A 25,890-nucleotide genomic window follows, 5' to 3' on the forward strand; every position below is an offset into this window, starting at 1 on the left:
TTTGACAAAAGCTGGAAGGTCTTTGGCACTCTGGCCCTTTCTTGTGGGAAGCTGGAAGTTCTGCTTGCTGTAAAGATCTTACAGGAAGACTGAGTTTCATGATGAAATAAATGTCTCAGCAAGCACACAGGCTGAAAGGAACGTGTCTCTATTTCATTTGCTTTGTTGTTGTCATTTTTAGATACAGAATCTCACTGTCAAGCCGTGGTTAGCCTGGAACTCTCTATGTAGACCAGTCTGGTCTGGAACACATACACAGAGAGATCCAACTGCCCCTGCCTCTGCCTGCAAATACCAGGATGAAAGGAGTGAGCCACTTCGTGCAACCACACATTTTTATTTTGCCCTAGTCCTAGAATTAGTTAAAAGTTGGCAAAGGAGATATAAGGTTTTCATTTCATTTTTTTAAAAATGTGTGCCTCATTTGGTAGTAAACTGCCCAAAGCAGTACCTTTTACACCCCTACCAGTCTGTAACTACTAAAAACAGATATTCCTACTTTATAACCATCAAACTTTCCAGGTTTTAAAACTCATGTGTTTCTGTCATGTAATCTTCAAGGCCCAAGTTTTGACAATGCTACCATTTCTCCCGCCATAAACTTGTGGATACTACCGCATGATTTGGACTTTGGTGGGAATAGAGGTATGACCCAGGACTCAGACTCTCTGGTCAACTGATTTTCAATCTTCTTTTGACCCATCATGCTTACTCTGGCCACTTGACACTTGTCTGTAGACTTCTCCTTCATGAAGTTTCTCTTTTCATTTTGTGGACATGTATTTCAAGTCTATGCGACTACCCTATTTCTAATTAAAATTTAACCCTAACATAGGCATCTATTGATAAATTAATTATCACATACTATTTTAAAATGATATTTTTATTTATTCTTTGAAAATTTCATATAATACATTTCACACATTCATTTTCCTCTCCCAACTCCCTAAACAGTCAACTTTACATTATCTCTCTTAATAAACCAACAACAGGAAATCTGTCTAATTTGTGTTAATTGATATCTCCTGAACATAGGGTTTGGATTGTACTTATTTTGATACCTACACAGACATTTATCCCTCTTTATATTTGTAATTCTTTTCTTTACCAGGCAGAAGCTTGGCTCCTGTTGTTCTGGTTAATTCCTGAAGATATCAAGGCTGCAATTTCTAATCTCTACCCTCACCATTATGTAGATTCTGTCTTTACCTCACTTTAGGCCCAAAGACCCACTTGACATCACCATTACCACCCCTCACAGATGCCTTTCTTGTTCTACTTGGGAACCCAACACTTAATCCCATGCTACCATGATCAACACCCTCCTAGTGTAGACACATTCCTTACCTCTGTCAGGATCTGAACTATGTGCAACTACATCTGTTTTCCATCACTTGCCTGCTCCACCTACTGTTCTGAACTTTTTAATTAAATTTTCATTTTTTATATTAATTACAGTTTATTCATTGTATATCCCAGCTGTAGCCCCCTCCCTCAACCCCTCCCAATCTCCTTCCTCCTCCTCCTATGCCTTTCCCCCAGTGCAGTGATAGAGGAGGTCCTCCTCCCCTTCCATCTGACCCTAGCCTATCAGGTCTCATCAGGACTGACTGCATTGTCCTCCTCTGTGGCCTGGTAAGGCTGCTCCCCCCTCAGGGGGAGAAGATCAAAGAGCAGCCACTGGGTTCATGTCAGAGACAGTCCCTGCTCCCCTTACTAGGAAACCCACTTGGATACTCAGTGCCAAGGGCTATATCTAAGCAGAGGTTCTAGGTTATCTCCATGCATGGTCCTTGGTTGGAGTACCAGCACAGGGGTCTTTTCTGAGACTGATACTCTGAATTCTTAAGAAGAAGGAAAGGATACTTCCAGTTTTTAAATTCAAGTTCACCTTCCTCACTTGACCCTAACAAGTGGCTTATTAATGACTAAGTCACAACTTCTCTTTGACCTGCATTATGAATTAGGGATTTAGTAAAAAATGGGGCATGTGAATTAATGAGAGATTTAAAGCCATAAACTATTCTGTCATAAGAATGATGTCCAAATAAATCACGAGATACGTATCTCATACTCCTGTTCTGAAATGCTAAGTGCTCTATTAGAAATGAAGTTCCTCAGGGAAAAAACCCACAGGGAGGAAAGCTGGGGGCTGCTTTAAATTGGGTCTCTTTTTCATTTTCTAATCAAGATACGATTGCTTTTTTCGACATTAGTTGACCTACCTAAAGAAGTTGATCTCCTGGGAGCTCATTTTATTTATTGACTGACCATGTACCCATGACTGCTGATGCAGCTCATTAAAAATGTTTACCAGTCCACTGATCTCTTAGCTCTCTAAGGGGTCTGGTGGTTTTCTGCAAAAGTGTGTCTTGCTTAACAACAAAAATTGTTTTCAGATAGACTATGCTTATGGTCAGTAGTGTCGGGCTAAGTCTTACATTTTGTGTAATTAGATTTCTTAGTATTTAAAATCATACTGATTTTGCTGTAGTAATGGTTTATTTATTAGTAACATAAAGACACACCCAGGAATACCGATTTGCATAATTTAACAACCATGTGTCAGATATTTACTAATATCAAAGCACTTAAAAAGAGATGAAATGCAAATATTCTGATTTTTAAATGGTCTTATGTTTTTGAGAAAATTCATAGATGAATGCTGCATCTACATCACCCCTGTACCTCCCTCTCCTAGCTCCCACTCTTCTCGCCCTTTCCAAATTTGTAATTTATTTAATTTTTATTGTTAAATGCATATATACGTACAAGTGTATACACATATACACAGTCTATTTAGCTTTACCACATGTAAAAGGATGAAAGGAAACCCATATCTAACTATCACATGTCACACATACAAACACATACACACACAATTCCAAATGGATCAAAGACCTCAATGTGGAACATGACATGCTAAACTTGCTAGAATAAAGCCTAGGCAGCACTCTCCAAGACATAGGTTTAGAAAAGGACTATCTGAATTAGGATTCTATTTGTCCAGAAATAAAGGCCAACAACTGACCAACTGACAAGTTGTACCTCATAAAACCAAAATGCTTCTGTAAAGCTAAGGAAACAATCAATCAAGTGAAAATAAAGCATAAAGATGGAAGAAAATCATTGCCAGTTACCTATCTTGTAGAGGGTTAAAATTCAGAATATAAAACAAACTCAAAAGACAAAACTCAGGAAAACAGATGACAGTTAAAAACTGAGCTATAGATCTGAACAGAGTTCTGAAAAAAGAAAAGATGGACAAAATGTCTAAAATATGCTCAATGTCGCTTTCCTTTCCCCCTGAGGGAGGAGCAGCCTTGCAAGGCCACAGATAAGGACATTGCAACCATCCTGAAGATACCTGATAAGCTAGGGCCAGACGGAAGGAGAGGAGGACACCCCCTCTCAGTGAACTCAGAAGGGGGCAGGGAGGAGATGAGGGAGGGAGGGAGGGGAGGAATGGGAGAGAAAGAGGGCTACAGCTGGGATACAAGTGAATGTATAAAATTATTTAAAAATAAAAAATAAAAAAATAAATTAAAAAAAGTTTAAATAATAAAAAAATATAATATGCTCAATGTCTTTAGTAATTAGAGAAATGCAAACAAAACTACTTTGAGATTTCATCTTTCCCTAGTCACAATGGCTAAGGCCCAGAAAACAACCTGACCACAAACGCTGTTGGAGAAGAGGATTCACTACTTTTGGAACTCCAAATTGGTATAGCTACTCTGACTACCAGTGTAGAGAATTCTCAAAAAGCTAAAAATAAATCTACCAGATGACCCAGCTCCATTCTTTGGCATATTCCCAAAGGACTTAACATCCTACTCCCCACATACTCGCTCAGTCATGTGTGTTAAACTTCATTTATAATAGCTAGGGAATGGAAGCAACTGAATGTCTTGCAAAAGATGGATGATTCAAATGTGGCGCATATACACTATGGAATAATACTCAACCACAAAGAAAAATGTAAAATTTTTAGTTAAATGGATGAAAGTAAACATGTTATACTGAGTGAAGTTGCCCAGACCCAGAAACATACACATTGCATGTTCTCTTTCCTGGTAGTGCCTGGCCCCGAATACTTAGATGTGAGTTACATGACCTAGAGTAAGAGCCACCTAGTATCTTCAGTGTCCTCTAATGACTCAGAATATATTTCAGAATACACAAAATTAAAGCAAATGTACTCTAAACCCTTTTGTTCTAAGAAGCAGCCATCCTAGAGTTTGCTTTACGTATAAAAAGAGGCGCTGCTTCCCATTGGTGCTTTGCTGTATCGTAACCCTAATGCTCTCAAGGAACATTGCTACCCACTGCCACCACCAAGTTTAAACTCATTAAAAAATTACCCTTCTGACCATTTTAATGAACCAAATCCTGTATCTGTGTGCCATGGAGAGGAAATATGATTACTGTGAATAATAATACTAGTGCATTGGACAAAAAGAAAACATTTAATAAACAACTGGCCATATTTTCTAATGATTGATGAACATCTAGAAACAAAATACTCTAAAACAAAAGCTCTCATTTTTTTTAACTTTTATTAATAATACTTTGTTTACTTTGTATCCCCCCCCATAAACCCCACCCTCCTCCCTTCCCATCTCACCCTCCCTCCCCCTTTTTCACCAATGCCCCTCCCCAAGTCCACTGATAGGGGAGGTCCTCCTCTCCTTCCTTCTGATCCTAGTCTATCAGATCTTATCAAGAGTGGCTGTATTGTCCTCTTCTGTGGCCTGGTAAGGCTGATCCCCCCTCAGGGGGAGGTGATCAAAGAGCAGGCCAATCAGTTCATGTAATAGGCAGTCCCTCTTCCCATTACTATGTAACCTTCTTGGACACTGAACTGCCATGGGCTACATCTGTGAAGGGGTTCTAGGTTAGCTCCATGCATGGTACTTGGTTGGAGTATGAGTCTCTGGAAAGACCTCTGTATTCAATTTTTATGGTTCTGTTGCAAAGCTCTCATTTTTTTTTAATCCATTATATCAATTTACAAAGATGTCATATATAAGGTTAGCTAGGGTTGGGAGCAAATTTTGATACAGTGCTTTCCTGAAACATACAAGGTTTACCACTACACAACAAACAAACAAACAACAAACAAAAACAAAGCAACCACCTTATTCATAATCTAGTAATTTTTTTAACTGACTTTGGAAAATATCTCTGAACATACATTTGTCAAGGTCACTGGCTTATCGGATTTTTCTTTAATGTCTAGAGGTGTTTGCTTATAGATGCTTTTAAAACATCTTTCTATATATATTATGCATTTTAGAGCATGGGAATTATGAGCTATTAAGTCCAATATCAAGTTTTTCTCTGGGGGTGTCATAGAATGGAGACGGCATTATTTTTTAGGTAGAATAATGGTCCTGCCTATGGAGCAATGGAGCAAAATGTTTCATTGTTCTTGCTGTTTTGAATTTTTTTTTAGGTGTATATTACAAATAACCACATAAAACCTGCTGTAAAAATACCAACAAGGTTAAGACCCTAGGCTAACTAGATGTGATTATGTGAAAAAAAAAAAAGTTAAAGGACAAACATGGTCAGCTGTGGGTTACCTCATTATGGCCATCACAGCTGGATATTCTGTAGCTCAAGCATGAGTTGTGTGTGAAGTCTTTCAGTTGTGTGTGAAGAATCTTTTACAACCCCAGTAGTGTATCTAGGGGTACAGTCGATCTCTGGAAAATGGGGACAAAGGCTGTATAGAAATGGATTTATCAGAACTGAGTTGTTATAACCTTCTCTCTCATGTGAGCTGGCAAATCAGAGCATAACCTGCTTCTGTAACTCTCTTTCTTTGTAACTATGTCCTGTACATGCCCATTTCTATTGTGTTATCATCTGCTTTGCCTTTCTCTCGTTGTCATGTGTTCAAGGTCAATGGTAGACAAATTTTTTTTATTCTTTATTAATTACACTGTATTCACTTTGTATCCCCCCTGTGGTTCCCTCCCTCCTCCCGTCCCAATCCCTCCCTTCCTCCACCTTCTGCATGCATTGTCATCTGATAGGGGAGGTCTTCTTCTCCTTCCTTCTGATCCTAGCAGGCCACAGAAGAAGACAATCTGTTTTGATTTTCCTTATTATGCCTTATGCTGCCTGATCATTCAATCATATGGCCCTGAATTCAGTCATCAACATAGACTGGCTGCACTCAGTTTATGAATCAAGCATTCACTGTCAATCTCATTGCCTCTAAACAGTTTGCAAAAATTCGGGTGAGATAAACAATGCTGTGCAATGCATATTGGGTGGGCATGCTATCCATCCAGACCTATCTGAAAATCAAGCCTGGGCTAGCTCAAAACACATGGGCATTATGACTTGGATTTTACAATAATTTCTAAAATTAGTAAATTACTTTTGTTGGGCTTCAGTTTCTAGAACACAAAATGAAAGAAAGTTTGTTGATCCTATTTATATTCATGAACATCTATGGCCAAAGCAGTAATCCTGCAGAACAGAATGAGGCACAGTCATGGTTCTGAAAGACTGCCTATCTACTTATATTTATAAGTATCTTTACTTACCTATAAAGACCACATAATTTTGTGTGATAAAATAAAAAATAAGGAAGTTGACAGGATCTTGAAGCACAAGGTGGGCCACCTTGCCCAGCTGGAATGAGGAAAGAAGAGAATGCCTCAAAACAACTCTGACATGCACCAGAATACTGTCACTGCTGTCTCAGGTTTAGAAGTTCCAACATGGCAAAGTACAGAATCACCTTCAATGGGAAAAGCATCTGTCCAGTTTACACACACATTATGAGTCTTGGGCTACCGCACATAAACAAAATTGGTTTTAGTAAATATGGCAATTTGCTATGTTACACAGTAGAGTAAGTGATTGAATTTTTTGGCTCAATCATGTCACCCAGGACCTCCTCCAATTCTTTCCTTGCTCAGTTGTTCCTTCTTCAGGAGGCACGAAGGTAAACAAGGATCTTTTGGGCATTATGACAAGATATACAGGATCTCAAAAATATCTTCCCCCCCATGACCCCTTCTTAGGGGATAGGGAATCTTCTTCAGTGATTCTTGAAGAGTTCACCTCATCTCAAAATCCTGGACTTGGACCTGTGTCTCTGCATAAACAATCTGGGAATTCTCAGAACAGGCTTAGAGTGATCATCTGGGATGCTGCCTTCCCTGGTAGATAAACTACAAATAAGCATATACATATGTTATGTGGGGCTAAGCTTGGTCACTCAGAAGCCAGGAGCCTCATTCGCCAAATTATCTTAATGAGATTCTGATTTGTTTTCTTCCTTTCAAATCAGAAAAGGCAAGCCTGTTGGAAAGCTATAAAAATCACCCTAGCATATTTGATCTCATTTTGAACCCCAAAGTTTTGAACTGTAAAATCCTGTTTATTGTTTGGTGTGGTTGAACCCTATCCAAGAACTTTCTGCTTATTGCAAACAGGTGATTATGGTGTGGTTCACCCAGCTCTAGCACACATCTTTAACCCAAGAGCTTTCTGTATACAGCATTTAATAAAGTTAACCCTAGGTCAAGAGGCTGAGCAAGAAACCAGCTGACAGGGATTAAAGAGTAAGGAGGGACTTTGAGTTGAGGGGTTTTTAAGACAGCATGTAGACGTAGAAGGGCTTTAGCTCTTTGGCTTTAGCTCTCTGGTTTTTGGGGCCTTTAGCCTTGTTTTTTTGTTGTTGTTTTGTTTGTTTGTACTTTTTTTCCTGGGCTGTCAGTTAATGTAGTGAGCTTTTGGGTTTTTTTTTCCCATCCAGACCTGAGCTGAGAAGGAAGGCCAACTGGATGCCTTCTCTGCCTCTCTGAGCTAGCAGGTTTTCACCACCCCTCTGCCCCAATCAGCCTATCCCATGCAGAATTTCAAAAAACATACCAAAATCTACTAGTTTTACTCCACCTTCAGTAGTCAACAGAATGTTATTTCCTTTGACATCACGATGGATAGTTTTGTTGCTATGCAGGTGCTGAAGTCCCTAGAAGGTGGAAAATGTATAATGATTCTTAAAAGTATAAAACAAAGAAACATTTTTTAGGTGGTGCATTCATACAGTCATACCAAACACATGTTAAAATCAGCATCCCAAACAAAATATTTTGCACTGAGAGAGTCAAATCCAAACATATCATTTCCAACTTGTACTATATAGAAAGTCACAAAACAAGAGCACACTTCTCAGCTTTTCACCAAAATCTGTTTTTAAATCACTTTATTTATTTATTATTTATCTATTTATGTGCACATGTGTGTCTGTGCATGTGTGCATGAACATGTGCGTATTTGTGCATGAGGAAGTCAGAGGACAACTTGTGAGAGTCAGTTCTCTTCTATATATCGGTTCCAGGATTCAGCTCAGGTCATCATGCCTGGCAGCAAGCACGATTATCTGCTGAGCCATCTTGCTTGCTCTCCAAAGTCATAAAAACATGTTGCAAATTAAAAACATAACTACTAGAAAATTTCTACTGTTATCTATAAAAATTTGAAGAAATCGGGATCCTATCAACGCAGACAAAGTTGGCTTCCACTGAAGAATCAAAATTGTCTATGCTAAATATTCAGGTTGCACATGAGCTTGCACTCATCATACTAAGTAGTAATAGTTTTCTGAAAATGGGATCCACATTTTTATTCTGTTAGAACTACCACCTAATTATTGCACAAAGAATTCAAATGGCCTTACCATTAGTGCTTCATGTAAAATATATGCAATTATAGGCTCGCTCATTCTTTCTCCCCTCTTCAGGAATCCTTTCACAAGATCAGTCACAGATCCTCCATTGCACAGCTGGAAATGAGTGAGTGCATCGAAGGATGTTAAAATTAACACAATGTGTTTGTTAATATAATTTTGTATTTATTACAATTTATTCATTTTTTATTCCAGCTGTAGCTCCCCTCGTTTCCTCCCAATCCTTCCCTCCTTCTTTCCCTCCCTGCATCCCTCCCTCATCTGCTTCCATGCCCCCTCCCCAGTCCGCTGATAGGGGAGGATCTTCTCCCTTCTCATCTGACCCTAGTCTATCAGGTCTCATAAGGGCTGTCTTTCATAATCTTTCTCTGTGACCTGGTCAGTCTGCTCCTCCCTCAGGGTGAGGTGATCAAAGAGTTAGCCACTAAGTTCATGTCAGAGACAGCCCCTGCTCCCCTTTTAGGGAGCCTATTTGGATACTGAGCAGCCATGGGCTACCTCTGTGCAGGCGGTCCAGGTTATTTCATGAATGGTCCTTGATGGGAGTATCAGTCTCAGAAAAGACCCCTGGGCCCAGATTTTTTTGGTTTTGTTGTTCTCTTTGTGGAGCTCCAGACCCTTCTAGGTCTTTCTATCTCCCCCTTCTTTCACACGATTCCCTGCACTCTGTCCAAAGGTCGGCTATGATTCTCAGCATCTGCTTTAGTACCCTGCTTTGTAGAGTCTGTCGGAGGCCCTCTGTGGTAGGATCCTGTCTTATTCCTTATTTTCACCTTCTTCTGATGACTATCTTTTAAAGCTCTTACTGTAAAAGATTTTCTTTTTTAAACTTTAAAAAAATTTTAATTTTTTAATTTATTTTATTAGTTTACAGCTTATTAACTTTGTATCCCAGTTGTAGCCACCTTCCTCATTCCCTCCCAATCCCACCCTCCCTCCCTCATCTCCTCCCTGCCCCTCTCTAAGTCCACTCATAGAGGAGGTGCTCCTCCCCTTCCATCTGACCCTAGATGATCAGGTCCCTTCAGGACTGACTGCAATGTCCACCTCTGTGGCCTAGCAAGGCTGCTCCTCCCTTAGAGTGGGGGGTGGGGGAGGTCAAAGAGCCAGCCATTGAGTTCATGTCAGAAACAGTCCCTGTTCCCCTTACTAGGGAACCCACTGGGATGCTGAGGTGTCATGGGCTACATCTGAGCAGGAGTTCTAGTTTTTATCCATGTGTGGTCCTTGGTTGGAGAAACAGTCTAGTTTTCTTAAAATGTTTCAAAATATTGTTCTAGTATCCTGTTGTAAGCTGTCTCCTAAATGACTCTCATTATCTTCATGATGTCACAAATGAAAATAGATTATTCTCACATAGGACTGATAACTAGAATGCAGTTTTTATCTAAATTAATTTTCAGAAGAGATTCTTCTACTTAAATTTAAGGTTAAGAATTGTGATTTTACAAATTATTCCCCAATTTAGGACATAGGCCTCAAAAGCTATACTGACTTCTGATATTTCAATTAATAGAAGTCAATGGATATACACTACTTTAAATATGTACTAATTTAAAAAGAAACAAACATCCTTTTAGGCAAAATTGATAAATACATGGAAGATGACAAATAAAACTCTAGGGAACAATATTATATTGCCTCTGCTCTCCAGAACCTCCTTCTCTGCACACAAGCAGGGAGAATCTGAATAGACAAGAAGAAAGATTATGGTGGAGAAACTCTCAATATCTGGGCTCTGCAAAATTAGGTAACTTTAAGTAGTACTGAAAACTTTCAAAGGAGGCATCCCGTCCTCAGTACATACCTACAATGATACAGCAGTGGATATGAGAAGAGAGGTCACTGGGTGACTGTCCTCAACCAAGACATCATCACAAGGATGCTTGGACACTATAAGTCCTCGATCCCATGAAGTCATATAGTAACGACTCTGCCTTCAGCCTTTCCCCATGCCAGGGATCCTGTCTGTGGTCTCCGCGCCCCAGCCTTGATCCATTGCTCCTCCCTTATTATCTCCCTCCCAGCCATCACTTCCTGGCATCACCTGCCTTCGTAAGTTTAGCCATTTTAGTAAATATCTGATAGTATTTCTTTATGCTTTTAGCTTAACTTTCCCCAAAGTCTTTACCTGGGATATAGCCTCTAGAGTACAGACTTGGGAGTGTTTGAGAAATGCTGGTGGTCTGCATGTAGTTCCATGTCCTCTGTTACTGTAAGGAATTCTCTGCTTCTCTGGTTTTTATTGTTGTTTAGCTTACTAAACACTGTACTGATGAATGTTTTACACTAGCTTAAAAAAAGAAAGAAGAACCCTGTGAAATATCTTAAAGACCACAGGTTTCATTACCTTCTTTTTGGAGGCCAGCCTTCCTCTGCTCTGTCCCCACGCACAGGATGGAGACCCTAATTCTGGTGAGTAGGCTGCTAATGCCATTCTCACTCAGGCTTGTTCATTAGGAATAGGGCACAGAGCCAGAAGAGACAAGCTGGGAGTAGAGGCTGCTTCCTTGGTCAAGAAGCAGGCACCTCTGCAAGGCATGTGGTTCCCTGCTCTTGCTGGCAGCTCTGAAACAGAGACCTGGGCCCAGAGGTTTTTGCCCAAGGGCTGCCATAAGAACAGAGGGCTGCAAAGCCCTCCCCAATGTTTCTGATAATATTTGGGAGAGAGTGAGAAGTCCAAATCTAAGAAAACTTTTGAAAATAGTGGTGATTCTGGTAATTTCAAGGTACTGTTCAACTCTGTGAGAGCAGCAGGCTTGCTATAGACTATGCAGTTCAGTAGGCAAGATCAAAGAAACGGCCAAGATCTCTGCTGGGGTCCTCAAAGACCACTCAAGAAACTGTGCCTACATTCAGCTGATCAAACTGTGAAGCAATTCTTTGCTCCAGGAAATTGATGAAATCTGCAGAGGAATCAGCAGACAGTGTAACTCAATAGCTTGCTGTCACACAGAGGCAGAGTGGCTTAATAGAAAAATCAAAGAAGGATATAGTTAAGGCAAAGTTGGTAAAGTGCTTGCTTTGCAAGTACGGAGACCTCAGTCTGGTTTCCAGAACCAATGTACAGGTGGCTGCGGTAACACACGTGTGCAATCCCAACATAGGGGCAGTGGAGTCAGCAAGATCCCAGGGCCTTGATGACCTAAGCCTCTCTGGTGTGTCCCAGACTCACGAGAGATCATGTCTCAACAAAAGAGATAGACAGAGCCTAAGATGTAGCACCTGATGTGCCTGGCTTCTGAAGATCTACACACTCAGATGCACACCCACACTACATGCACACTCCCCAACCCAAGGAGGTAGGAAGAAGTGCCTGTTGGAAAGCACTGTCACTGCTGGATAACTGTGAGCATGACAAACCAATGCCCTCTAAGGAACAATAAGAGGGGAATTCGTTTTATGAAAACAGTTTCGTTGCAGTCCCTCAGCAAACAATCCAAACAGCAGGCACACGCAGAGAATAAGCATTTAGAATTTCTATAACGGTTTATCTAAAAATGTCCAGCCTTCAATCAGAAACTAGGGGACAAAGGAAGCAACAAGAAAATGCTACTGTATAGACATGAAAAAATTGCAGCAGGAACTGTATGTGAAGATGTACCTAGCAGACAAAGACATGAAAGCAGGAATTAAAAAAAAATAATGTGTTCAAATTCTAAGGGAAAACATTCGTAAAGTAAGGAAGGATTGATGCTAATGCCAAATAGAGAATATTAAAGCAAAAGAATTTTTAAAACTTTGATTATAAATACATCATTTTCTCCTTCTCTTTCCCCTCTCCTTCCTCCTATGCATCCCTTTCCTGTTTGCTCTCTTTCACATTCATGGTCTCTTTTAATTGAGGCTGGCTTAGAGTTCAAAGTTTCAGTCCTTTACGTGGTGGGAAGCATGATGACATGCAGGCAGACATAGTATTGGAGAGGTAGCTGAGAGTTCTAAGTCTATTTCCACAGGCATTAGGAAGAGAGAGTGACACTGGGTGTGGCTTGAGGATCTGAAACCTCAAAGCCCACCCCTAGTGACACAGTTTATCCAACAAGACCACACCTCCTAATAGTGCTAATTCCTGTGGGCCTATGGAAGACATTTTATTTAAACCACTACAATGCCTGTTTTTATTTTACCTTAATTTGTGACTATTTTAGCTGGTTCCAGAATTCAAAGATGACATCATTTTACTCTGAGTGCTTCACAGATGTCATTCCAGGACATCTTAGGGAATACCATTGGTCACCTTGATCTGAGAATACAATGTATAATGTGTCCTTTCTGCTCTGCTCATAATTCTCTTCAGCATCAGTTTTTGGCATTTTGATTATGATGAATCTTACTGTAGTTTTCTTAGTTTACTCGATTTCCATGTGGGCAATTGTGATATTCTAGTATTCAAAATACACTCATCTTTTCTCTCACATATCTCATCTAAAGTTAAGTTCAATTATTGTGGTTTATTTTTTCATAGTGATTTCTGTTTCAGTTCTAGAAGTTCCACTTAGTTTTTTTCTTTTACAGTTTCCATTTATTTCAGTATTGTTGATTTTTCTTTAAAATTTTACATTCATAACAGCATTAAAGTTCTAACTTCCTAATTCCAGTGCCTCTTTCTATTGATCATATTTTCTTTTGACTGGTTCACATCTTTCCTGTGTTTTCACATACACACACACACACACACACACCACATATTTATGTATACATATATACACACATATACATATATGTATACTTATGTGTACATACATAAGTATATATATATGTCTAACTTAATACTGCAAATGGACATTAAGTTATATACATATATAGCCTAATACTGCAAGTGGACATTGTTAATGATATGTTACTGAATTTCTGGATTTTTGCTGTCTTATATGAATGAACACTGAATTTCATTCCAGAATATATCTAATAAACATATAGATTAATTTAAGTCTTCTAGGGAGCTATTCTTTTAAGGCTCACTTAACCTTCCTTCTACAGTGCAACCTTTCTGGGATCCCTAGTAAATGCTTCATGAAGTGGAAATTTCTGGTTTCTTTAAGACTGAATTTTGTCATGTGATGTTTTGCTGCAAGCTGGGCACGTGATGTTTTGCCCAGGTTGGTTTGTGAAAGGCCACGTGATGTTTTGCTGTGACCCCTCACATGCAAAAGGCATGACTTTGGCCATCTGAGATCATCCATGGGTTGACTTTGAGAAAAGGAGATATATAGAGGCCCAGGCAGACTGAGACACCACTTTTTGGATTGACATCACAGTGTTGATCTTCGTGCTTCAATGCTTGACTTTTCAGAGAGAAATGTTCCAGAGAGCTTCTCTGGGCAATCCAACTTGGTCTTGCAGCTTTCAATGACTTCCTGTTGCTACTTCCTGTTGGCCTTTGGACTGGACTGCTGCTATCCTAATGACTGAGTCTGGTAATCCCCTAATGAGTCATCAACCCTGATCACCAGGAAGTAGATACAAGAGGCCTACAGCCCTGCTCCCTATTAATCTCCTACCTAAGGTTTTGGTGGGTTGGAAGGGAGGGAAAGGTGATTAAGAACCCTAAATGAAGTAGGTTTGGTGAAGCCTACAGCATCAGATGCAGATAAGGAGAACCTGAGCACTTCCCTAGGCAGCAAACTCATCCTGTGCAGATTGCAGCCTTGCACCAACTCCTCCTCTGGTTTGTTCTCCACCCAACACCTTCAAAGGCTCTTCTAGTCCAAAAACGTTTTTGCATACATTTAATTACATACAATCTTTTCTTTTGGGAGGCAGATTGCTGCAGAGCCTCCCCTTATCTTTGATCCCTAACCATGGAGCCCTTCTAATCTAATCACTGCCCTTCTGCAGTGAGGCAGAATTGCTTTGATCTCTGAGGTAGCTGCTTTTCTCATCACTGTGATAAAATATGTGACAGAAGCAGCTTCAGGGAGGAGGTTCATTTTGGCTCATGGCTCAGAGGGTGTGTTCAGTCTGAAAAGAAAGACAGGGCTGGTGGCATGGCTTCTCATTTGGTACCACAAGAAGCTAATGTTCTGCAGAAGAGGTGGGGCGGAGACATAATGTTGAAGTACCCCACTCATCTGACTTAGTGGCTTGTATCTTCCAGCTAAGCCTTGTATTAAAACAGCTGTTCTTAACTTGTGGGTCATGACCCCATTAGGGGTTCACATATCAGATATTTATATTATGATTTATAATAGTAGCAAAACTACAGTTATGAAGTAGCAATAAAAATAATTTTATAGTTATAGATTATAATGTTGCAACATTAGGAAGGTGGGGAACCACTTTTTAATGGTTTCACAACTTCCCTATAAAGCATGACCAGCAGGAAGCAAGTGAGCTTATGGAGGGATTTAACCGCCACCTCTTAGCCACCTCCTAGGAAATGCCTTTCTGGGAACTAACTATGGTGTAGGGCTTGTCTCTAAAAATAAAAGTGACCTTTATAATGTTTCACACTTTCCCACTGTTTGAAAGATGCTTTATTTATGTCCAGTTTTGCCAGCATTCTGTTTGTGTATGTGAAGATTGCATGAAGACACAAGCGCTATCACAGCCAGAAGCAGAAATCTCTGCTTTTTTCTCTGCAGACTAGCAAACCTGGAAGTGTGCTTTCTAGAATTTCCTAAGATAAGAGTCATCTGAATATTTATTTAAAAATAGCTGTAAGCTGGCGTGGGAGCACACACCTCTAATCCCAGCATTTGGAAGACAAAAGTAGAAGGCCAGCCTGGTAAATATGGCGACTTCCAGGGCTACATAATAGAGAGACTGCCTGTCTCAAAATAAAATAGCTTCCAAATTTCATTCAAACAATTTCTGCTTCATTGGTACAATGGGCACACACTTCTAATCAGGAAGTGTAGAGGATACTACAGAGCTCCTGCAGCCGTTACTCTGTGTTCTGTCAGCAAGTTGAGATGACAGGCCTTCTTTGTTCCTTCTTGTCAAGGAACAAAGGCCTTCTTGTTCCTTCTTCTATTTTATTCTCTATTAATATCTCTATACAATAATTAATTTTAGCTTTAAAATCATCTTCCCACAACTCTCTAGTGATCTCTAATGTAAGTTTATCTTGATCCCCTCTGAAAACTGAGAGCCTACCATCATGGCCAGGGCAATGTCAGAGGTCATAATTCAGGAAGTAAACAAATGGCTAGATGTGATTTCTTTGTGTACACAGTAACAGGTCAGATTTTCCTACTGTAAAGAAGGGGTCTGCTCAAAGTGTGACGTTTCAAGAAAATTAATAGAATGTATTAATATATTAATATATGAATTTATAAATGTCACAGAGGTGATAAACAGTTAAGGAAACAGATGCCACCCGGGAGCCATTTCCTAATGTGTGCTCACACACTGTGTGACACATCCTGTGACTCTTCTAGTAAGAAACCGATGCTTTAAGAGTATAATTGGCAACTGATTTGGGGGTATGTATTTTGGAAACTCCAATCACTAAATCCAAATACAGAACAGTTCTCTAACTCCAAGGTGCTTTAAAATTCCAGGGGAAACACACCACACATTAGGACTTGACAACCAAAAGCCTATAACAAAGGAAAGTAATTTATCAGATGAAATACTTTGATGCACAGAAAGTATTAATCTATTAATTAGCAACACAGCTCCTGAAGCAACAATCTAAACTGGCACTCCTGTACAAGCAGCAGTGGCTTTGGCAAGTGCTGATGTATACAGCAGGAAGGACAGTGAGACTCATATATGTTATTTACGCATTTTTAGGACAAAGAGCATAAAGGAGAACACTAGGCTGTTTTCCCATCTTACTCTTTAAACAAACCTTAAGTGAAATGACTGCAGGTAATTGCTGTCTATTCTGTTGCAGACACATTAAATAATAGCCTTTTAGAGGAGAGCTGGGAATGGTTTTTCAGCTCTGGGAGCGTGAAAGGAATCATGCTGTCAGTCTCTGCTCCACTGCAATTGTGAGCTGCCACAGGGAAGAAGGAACAATGCCCAGCTACCAGAGGAAAGCAGGAGCCAGCTTCCACTCCTGCCCTGCTTCCTGACACTGAGGAAAGACTGCCCTGGCTTTTTAACCCCTCGAGTTACAGAATATTAATGTGTTAAAAGTCAACAAATAGAAAACTCTCCTTCATATGTTGTCTTCATCATCCTGTTCTTTTCCTCTCTTATGACAGACTTTATATTACTTTCTAGACGTAAGTAGAAGAAAAACCAGAAAACAATAATGCATCTATGAAGACTGCTTCAATGACCTACAATGTCTATTTGAGAGGCTTTGTAACTATTTACTGATTTTTTTGTGCTTTCAAACACCACCTGTAATTGCTAGTCTTTGATCTCTTGAAAGGGATATAATTTCAAAGAGAGAAATTGCTGTAATTGGAAAGCCATGAAAGAAAGCGGCGCCACTATTACAAATGGCCAGATCAGGCTGACTGGGATGAAGCAGAGCAACTGGGCAGCGCCTCCATGGAGGAGCAATTAGCACAGCGATGCATGAGGGCAGACAAGCTCTTTTAATGGAAGGATGCCCAGCTCTGAAGTTTGGCGCTATTATGGCTGAAGGCACACCAGGCAAATGTCTCCAGAGAATGGGTTTAAATGTGTTCATTCAGCCAGGGAAGGGAAGTCATAGTAAAATCTTAGGTTTTCTTTTGTGCTCAGCAGCAGAGGATAAATGGGAACGATTTAAGACAGTATGACTGCTGTGTTGCTTTCCTGGTTTGGAAGATAAGAATATTCAGAAACCTTACCCACCTTGCCCCTTGCCACCCTCTTCCTTAGGGACCTCAACATTAGACAATAGGGGTTAAGGAAACTCCAGGTCAAAGGTGGCATTTATGTCTTACTCAACAGGACAGACAAAAGTAAGAAACTATATAATGAGGCATGGTGAAAACAAAATCACCTGCTCTGCCTTTATATACACATCACTATAAATAATAAAATATAGTGTGAAAGTAAAAACCTCCACAGGTGTTTCATAGACAAAAGACAAAGCAGGAGTCACAGACTAACCTGACTCCCCCCTTTTTATGAAGAAGTTTTGTCTAAGTGAAACTGCTTTCATTAGCCTGGGAACCTTTAGACTCAGAATGGACATACAGAGCAGTCAAATGGAAGCGTTTCCTAAAGAGTTTATAAACTGGGGGAATAAACTGGATGAAAATAAAGGAGTGGTAAAGTTGAAAAATAAAAATAAAAAAACAAACAATGAAAAAATAGCCTGCCCTTGCAAGATGTAGAGAATTTCTATTCCAAAAATTTCAATTCTAGATTGAAACTGAAGTGGAAAAAGTGATCATGGCGAGAAGCCACTGCAGGCATTCATCTAAACTAGCATGGCCTTCCCCACCTGGCAGGCTGATGGAGCCTGAGGGCTGTCATTCACAGCTCAGATCCAGCCCCTCCAGTACACGCCTTATTTATAGGGACTCGCATTAAAAGCTGAGCGTTATTAGCACAATTCTTTGGGTAACATCACCCCTCTTTGTCCAGTCATTGGTTATATTCATGCAAAATAATTTATTTGGGCTTTATTATGAAAAGAGGCATAATTGGCAGTCATTATGTAGCACAGGGTATTGATGCCACAGCCAATTTTGTAAAATGTGCCTGTAAGGAGCACCTGCACCATTCACATTTCTAAATCAGGTAATTGTACTTCTAGCCACTTCTGTATATAATGTAATTAGTATAATTTGCATATTCAAATTACAATAATTATATCCAGTTTACTAACTTTTCACTTTCTTTATGCTCACCCCAACTTTGTTAGTTCAGCTAGATCAGATTGTTGAAATTTATACTACTTACTTTTCTCATTATTGTAATATTTTCCTCGTTATTATTGTAATACCCAACAAAAAGAAGCTTAAGGGAGGAGGAGCTTATTTGGGCTCACAAGGTAAGGGAACATTTTGGCAGAGGCAGCTGGTCACACTGCATCTTCAGTCAGGAAGCAGAGAGTGATGGATGCTGTGATCCCCTGGCCTCCCTTCTCATTCACTCTGGGAGCTCCAACCACAGATTGTGCCTTCCACATTGAGAGCAGAACTCTCTACAGTTAACTCTCCTCTGGAAACACCCTCACAGACACCTAGAGTAATGTTTTTCAGGGGACCCAAAATCCAGTCATGTTGGCAATAAAGTGTCATCATGGTGATATTTTCCTAGTTGGCATTATTATTTTCTTCCAAGTCATTTAGGAAAATGTTTTATATTTCCATCTGATAGTAAAGCATATGGACAAAGATCAAAGAAACCTCTAAGTCCCTACTAATTCATTATGCCAGAAAGCACTCTATTTTGGCAGTTTAATCCATTAAGACAGTTACAGTGTAATCAGAATAGAAGTTTGACAGGCTAAATGATCTTATTTAGTAGTTTTTGAGCTTTGGACAGAATGTTTCCTTGACCATACAGATCCTTATCAGCCAAAGAATATAGATCTCTATTTCACTGCCAATCTCTTTGTAAAGCTAAACACAGATTATTGAAAGTATTTGATGTGTATGCAAATTGCATCCAAGACTCATACAGCATAATAGCTCAGATATAAGATGGAAAACTGAGGTAAAGCCTCTAAAAAATTCTTTACTGATGTAAGAAAGAAATGGTTTACATTCGCAATATGAATTCTATTACTTGGGTAATTAAATTTAGATGAATAAAATTTTAGCTTTGTTTACTATATAATTTAAATTAAGATAGAAACCTATCTTATAGTATAAAGTATAGCTTTGAAACAGTAAATTGTCTAATTCTGAGGAGCAATGATTTAAATTTTATAAATGTCATATAATGTTTCTTAAACATTTCTTAAAATACAATATATTTTTGAAGGTTTTGTAATATAATTAAAGGTTGTAGGTGAGAGACTGGTTAATTTCCTCTTACTCATGATATCTATTTAAATGCCAATAAAGGAATAAAAACAATCTAAGACACAAAGCAAGCAGAAAGCAGGTGAGCAATGGGCCAGATTCCAACTCTTAGAATATGGAATCACATCTGCAGGTCAGGGCTGATGTAAAGAAGCAGAAGTTACCAACTGAAGGCTCTCCAAAGTTCCTCGGTGCTCGCCAAAAGAGATTAGCCCACATAGTGCCAGGCAAGGAAGGCGGAAGAAAAGGCAAGAGTCAGAAAACAAAGGATAGTCTGGAAGTGTCCAGCCATCAATCAGGCCACCCTCTCATCCAGCACAGCAAGTATCAGCACCCAGGAGCCCGCCTGAGCCTCATACAGGGGGGTAAGAGACTGACTGGGCCTTCAGCTCCCATAGAAGCACCAGCAGGAATCAAGGGTCTTGGTAGAGTGGAGATCATGAGTGGTGCACATACTACTAAATACTGCTGCTCTACATGGGTCATGTAGAGCAGCAAACTTGGGAAGGGGAGGCCAGGTGTCCAGGAACTCTCCTGCGCACAAAGGCGGCAGAGAAACAGCAGAGGCCAGGTGCAGGCGCACCTCCAGACTCGGCAGGAGCACACAGGGTCTCAAGGTTGAATGGACAGTCTTGCCAATGTTCAAACGGTACCATTGAGACTACAAAGGGTCAACCACAGTTTTCCATGTGCAGCATCACAACACATCAACAGCACAGACCTGGACAGGACAAGGTGGTCCCAGTAAGGTGGATCCACATTTTGACATTATGTTACCAGCTCTTTGGACTGCCTGATTTTGATGTTGTCTGTTGTTATTAATGTGTCTGGTTTTTCTTTCAGTTTTTGATTTGAAGACAGAGTCTCTCTGTGTTGCACTGTTTAACTTTTTAATAAATTGCTAGTCTGTGGTATTTTTATTCTAGCAGCATAAAGACCAGGAAAACAAATAGATGTTTACTAGAAACAAACAAATTCTGATACTGTAATTAACACAGAAAATATTATGCTGCTACTTAATCAAATGAAGACTGTGGTCAGAAGACAATTTTCAAGAATTGGTTCTCTCCTTCCACCATGTGGGTTCCAGTTATCAAATTCAGGCCATTAGGCTTGTTGGAAGGACTGTTGCTTTCTGCTCCATCCTGCCAGCCCAAAAGCAACTTTTAAAAATTCCCTATAGTTTCTGTTTAAATTAATGATTACTTGACTAACGAAAAATTGAAATTTAGTGCCTGCAGCCAGTCACCTTAGGGAGAGGTGGGCTCTTAGCAACCCTTAGAGCAGACTGCCCAGTATCAGAAAGTGCACTCTAAGAGCATTCTTCCCTGCTGCCCATGGCCGTTTACTCAGACAACCATTTGGAGAATGGTTTTTTCTCCATAAAAGCAGAGGTTTAGTTCTGTAGTTTAAGTCATTAGCTTTCAATAAAGATAAAATAAGAGCACAGCTATTTCTAAGGAGCCTTCACTTAACATTTCTGCCCTCTTATTCCCTGGCCCCAGTCCAACTTGTCCTTCCTTCCTTCCTTCCTTCCTTCCTTCCTTCCTTCCTTCCTTCCTTCCTTCCTTCCTTTTTGAAACAGGCTTTCTCTGTGTAACACTTGCTGTCTTGGAATTTGCTCTGTAGGCCAAGCTGGCCTCCAATACATAGAAATCCACCTTCCTCTGCCTCCCAAGTACTGGGCTTAAAGGTGTGTGCCACCATCACCCACCCAAATACGTTTTAAACTATATATTATGATGAAATTCCCTTGAAACTTGCTTTTCTGTATGACAAAAATCATCATAGTTTCTTTAGTGTCTTATCATGGACTCATTTTCTTTTAATCTTCAGTGGTTTTTATAGACTTTTAATTTCCTGACGTGTCTAATATGCCAATGCTCAAATTGGTACAAATATTATACTGAGGACATCAGCAGCAAGTAACACACTATAAACAGGTTTTGCATACTGTAGATGTGACATAAACTTGTATGATGACAAATCTCATCATACAAGCAGCGCTGAGCACTCACCTCAAGAACCAGCCATAGTTTATCTCCATTTACTTTGTCCTTCTTAAAGTAAATCCCATAGAATCTGACCACATTTGGGTGGTCAGAAAGTGTTCTTAAGATGTTATACTCTGCTTCAATCTCTTCATCAATATCCTGGGTTAAAATGGATCATAAAAAGATGATTATCAGAAAACCCAAATGATGCTAATAAAATTATATGAAGATACTAAATAGGGAATTCTAACTTCATTAAAGCAAGCTTATAGTCATGGGTACCCCATTTTGTAATGCAGTATTGAAATCTCTCAATACACTGTTGAGTTTATTATTTTGTACTAATTCAATTTGTCTCAATATGCATTAACTTAACCAAATTTTAAAGGGGAGAAATAAAGGTTATTATTGTGTGCAAGTGGAGAACTCCAGATTACTGATTTGATTGCAATGATAAAGACATCAATTTATAATAAAAAAAAATAAGACTGAAAAGTTAGTTTCTTTTTTTGTTTTGTTTTGTTTTAGAGCACAGTATATTTGGAAGTTATAAAGAAAACCCATCACACAGGCAATAAATTTCTACTTAAAATGGGGCTAAATAAATTAACTAACAGCTTATCCAGCAGGAGTGGATTGAGTTGATGCCTTAATAAAGTGCTGGAAACCCATTTGGCCGTTTCTAGAAGGCCGTGTCTCTATGGGCCAAGCTGCAGACAGTAAGAGAACATTTTGGTGGTCCTCCTCTAACAGTCACAGTTAATGCCTTTGTTGTTTCACAGAGTCACCGCACCACAAAGAAAATGTTTACGTTCTCAGAAGTTAGGCTCAGTGCAGGGGAAAACATAGGTCTATATGCTAAACCTTCCATCTTCCGGCCCTGCTCATGTCATCCTTTCCTTGCAGAGGATCAAAACTCAGAATTTTGACAAATATACAAAATACTAAAGCTTCTTCATCTTAAAAATAGATTCTAGCATTTGTTTTTAAAGTGTGGGTTTATTTAAATTTCTTTAAAATGTAATTTATTGACCATGCTTTATTTTTCTCTGACTTGTTACATGATGGATGAAGAATAAATAATTTTTAGGAAAGTGTATATGTTCTATGACAAGAATAAAATCAGCAAACTATCAAATTAATTACTATAATTGTGAATCTTTCATTAAAACACAGTAGAAGTCTGGAGAGATTGCTCGGTTGGTAAAGTACTTCATTCACAAGTCAGGGGACTTGATTCTGATGCTCAGGACTCAGTAAAAATGCTGGGCCCAGTTGTGTGCACCTGCTCTCCAGCACTGGGGAGGTGGACACCGGGAGCCCTGTGCTTGCTGGCCAGCCCATCCTGCCTCACTGGTGAGCTGCAGGCCAATGTGATGAAAGGAAACAGGAAGTGTTCCTGAGATGACCAGAGGTGTCCTCTGACCTCCACATGCTTCTCTTGTCTATCTCTATCTCCTCTCCCTCTCTCCCCATCCCTCCTTTCATCTAATACTCCTTCCCCTTCTTTCTCAAAAAATATTTAAAGGTCCTACTTTTCAAGTGTCATAAGAACTTCATAAATGAATAAGCTCTGGAAATGATTATGTGTGTCATAAGCTATTTGCTCTTACCAATGAAGAAAGGAGTGGGAAAGATACATTAATTTGGGGACTGTGTTGGGATTGGTCTGAAGTGTTTGTTTTCTGTTGCTGTTTTGTAAATTCCCACCTTAACACCAAAAAGCTGAAGGAAAAAGAAGTGTTGCCCCTTTGGCAGAACGGCTGCTGGTGGCTCAAGAGAGAGCAACAGGACTGCACCTCACACTCACTTTTCCATGAGGAACATCACCCTGATAAACCAACATAATTTCTGCTATGGATATGAAAGGGTTAGACTAACTTTGTAACCTCTATGTCTTCTAAAGCCTATAGTTTTGAGTTTTAGGTTCAGGTTAAGCTAAAGCCTCTTAGTACCTTTCCAGAGAATGGAGAAATGTGACCCTATCTGTGAAGACAGATAGAAAAAAAGCAAGCAAGCAATGACCTTCACTCAGCAAAAAGAATGACCAGACCCTTGTCTTTGAGATAGTGTTTCTTAGCAACCAACCCAGATGGCCTCAATCCTTTCTGAGTAGCTCCTGACCTCCAGCCAAAGGCCAGCCCTAATCTTCAAGGATGACTTAACCACCCCCACCTTCAATTGCAGCTGCATCCACACTTGGCAGGACTGGCCAAGCTTGAGCACCTAAGACTAACCAATTATCTTAACTTTATAGCTTCCTCATCCATTCCTAAATTGCCAAAACTGCAACTTCAAATTTCCCGCAATTTTTCTTTTAAAAACCTACAGCCTTTGTCTCCCGGTGCCACTCTTTGCTGACCAGCAGGGGTGACCCCATTGCACAATGGTTAAATTAAACCATTTTTTAGTCTTTTTGAGTCGTGGCCTGTGGGAGTTTCTGGGAAGGGCGCGATCTTGAACTCCTGAGCTGTGAGACCCCAGGTCTTACAGATACTCATAGGCAAATGTGAAAATTCTCTTCTCTGAGAGAAATTCAATATTTTTTCTCTATGAAAAACTTCATTAACAATGCCACTTTTTTCTTTTTTTTTTTTTTTGAATTTTCTTTTTTTTTTTTTTCAATGCAGTTTATTCAGAAACCTTGAACAATCCTCGGACCCTGGGGAAAGCCAGCCCACAGCTTAAATAGCCTCTGGGTAGCCAACCCAGGCGTGCCACGTGGGCAATGCAGATAGGTCCACATACATGGAAGCAAGCCAGATCCTCAGCCTTAGCCAAATGTGGAATTGTTCGTGACAGAGAGCACTCACCATCGGGAAGGTGGAAGGCGGAAACCAGCTCCATCTTTAAGGGACAGCATTCCGCAGCTCTCTACAGTTCCCCCTTTTTGTTTTAGATGCATCAGGCAAGAGTGTCTGATCTCTGATATTAGAAATAAATTGGGACTTTGTACCGATGTTCGTTTAGGTGTCATCCACCCAAAGAGCATCAGACCCGACCGATACCTTTTTCTCAGAGGCAGGACCTGGGGCATCAACCCGCATGCAACCAGACATGCTCTTCTCTGGGTCCAAAGTGGCTGACCCTGAGTGCAGTGCTCAACTAAAAGGAAGCTTGATGGTGTTCTTTTTTCTTTTTATTATTATTTTTTTATTATTATTTTTTATCAGTTACATTTTATTAACTCTGTATCCCAGCCGTGTCCTGATCCCTCATTCCCTCCCAGTCCCTCCCAGTCCCTCCCTCCCTCCCTCATCTCCACCATGCCCCTTTCCAAGTCCACTGATAGGGGGGACCTCCTCCCCATTCATCTGATCCTGTTTTATCAGGTATCTTCAGGACTGGCTGCAAAGCCCTCCTCTGTGGCCTAACAGGACTGCTCCTCCTTTCGGGGGTGGGGAGACCAAAGAGCCAGTCATTGAGTTCCTGTTAGAAATAGTCCTTGTTCCCCTCGCTTTGGGAAACCAATTGGTTACTGAGCTACCACAGGCTACATCTGAGCAGAGGTTCTAGGTTATATCCATACATGGTCCTTGGTTGAATGTCAGTCTCAGAAAAGACCCTGTGCCCAGATATATTTGGTCCTTGTGGAGCTCCTATCCTTTCCCCATCAGACTAACTCCCCTTCTTTCTTATGATTCCCTGTACTCTGCCAAAGGTTTGGTCATGAGTCTTTGCTTTGAAAACACTGCTAGTTAGCGTCTTTCAGATGCGCTCAGTAGACTCCTGTCATATGTTCAATGCACATCCCATCTCTCTTTCTAAACGAGGATTGATCATCTTACCCCATGTCCACTCAATTGATTATCTTTTTTAGGTGTATAGATTTCATTATGTTTATCATATCTTATAGGTCTATATAAGTGAGTATATACCATGTTTGTCTTTCTCCTTCTGGGATATTTCACTCAGAATGATCTTTTCTAGATCCCACCATTTGCCTGCAAATTTCATGATTTCCTCCTTTTTGATTGCTGAGTAGTATTCCATTGTATAAAAATACCACAATTTCTGTACCCATTCCTCCATTGATGGACATCTGGGTTGTTTCCAGGTTCTGGCTATTACAAATAGAGCTGCTATAAACATGGTTGAGCAAGTGTCCCTTTTGTGTACTTGAACATACTTTGGGTATATACCTAGCAGTGGTATAGCTGGGTCTGGAGAAAGCACTATTCCTATTTGTCTTAGAAAGCGCCAGATAGCTTTCCAGAGTGGTTGTACCAGTTTACATTCCCACCAGCAGTGGAGGAGGGTTCCCCTTTCTCCATAACCTCTCCAGCATGTGTTATCGCTTGAGTTTTTC

General features: G+C 40.0%; 1 protein-coding gene across 1 annotated transcript in view; it reads right to left on the bottom strand.

Annotated features, from left to right (window-relative positions):
• Positions 1 to 25,890, bottom strand: part of Myo3a (myosin IIIA) — a 227,060-nt gene that overhangs the window by 175,637 nt on the left and 25,533 nt on the right. Inside the window, exons 3-5 of the mRNA XM_060387450.1 lie at positions 21,606 to 21,740; positions 8,708 to 8,812; positions 7,900 to 7,999 (exon numbers count right to left, since the gene is read on the bottom strand). Of these exons, the coding sequence (XP_060243433.1) occupies positions 7,900 to 7,999; positions 8,708 to 8,812; positions 21,606 to 21,740 (340 nt within the window). The remainder of the gene's footprint in view (positions 1 to 7,899; positions 8,000 to 8,707; positions 8,813 to 21,605; positions 21,741 to 25,890) is intronic.

This window comes from Meriones unguiculatus, chromosome 7 (genome assembly GCF_030254825.1).
Source record: "Meriones unguiculatus strain TT.TT164.6M chromosome 7, Bangor_MerUng_6.1, whole genome shotgun sequence".
Classification (NCBI taxonomy): Eukaryota; Metazoa; Chordata; class Mammalia; order Rodentia; family Muridae; genus Meriones; species Meriones unguiculatus.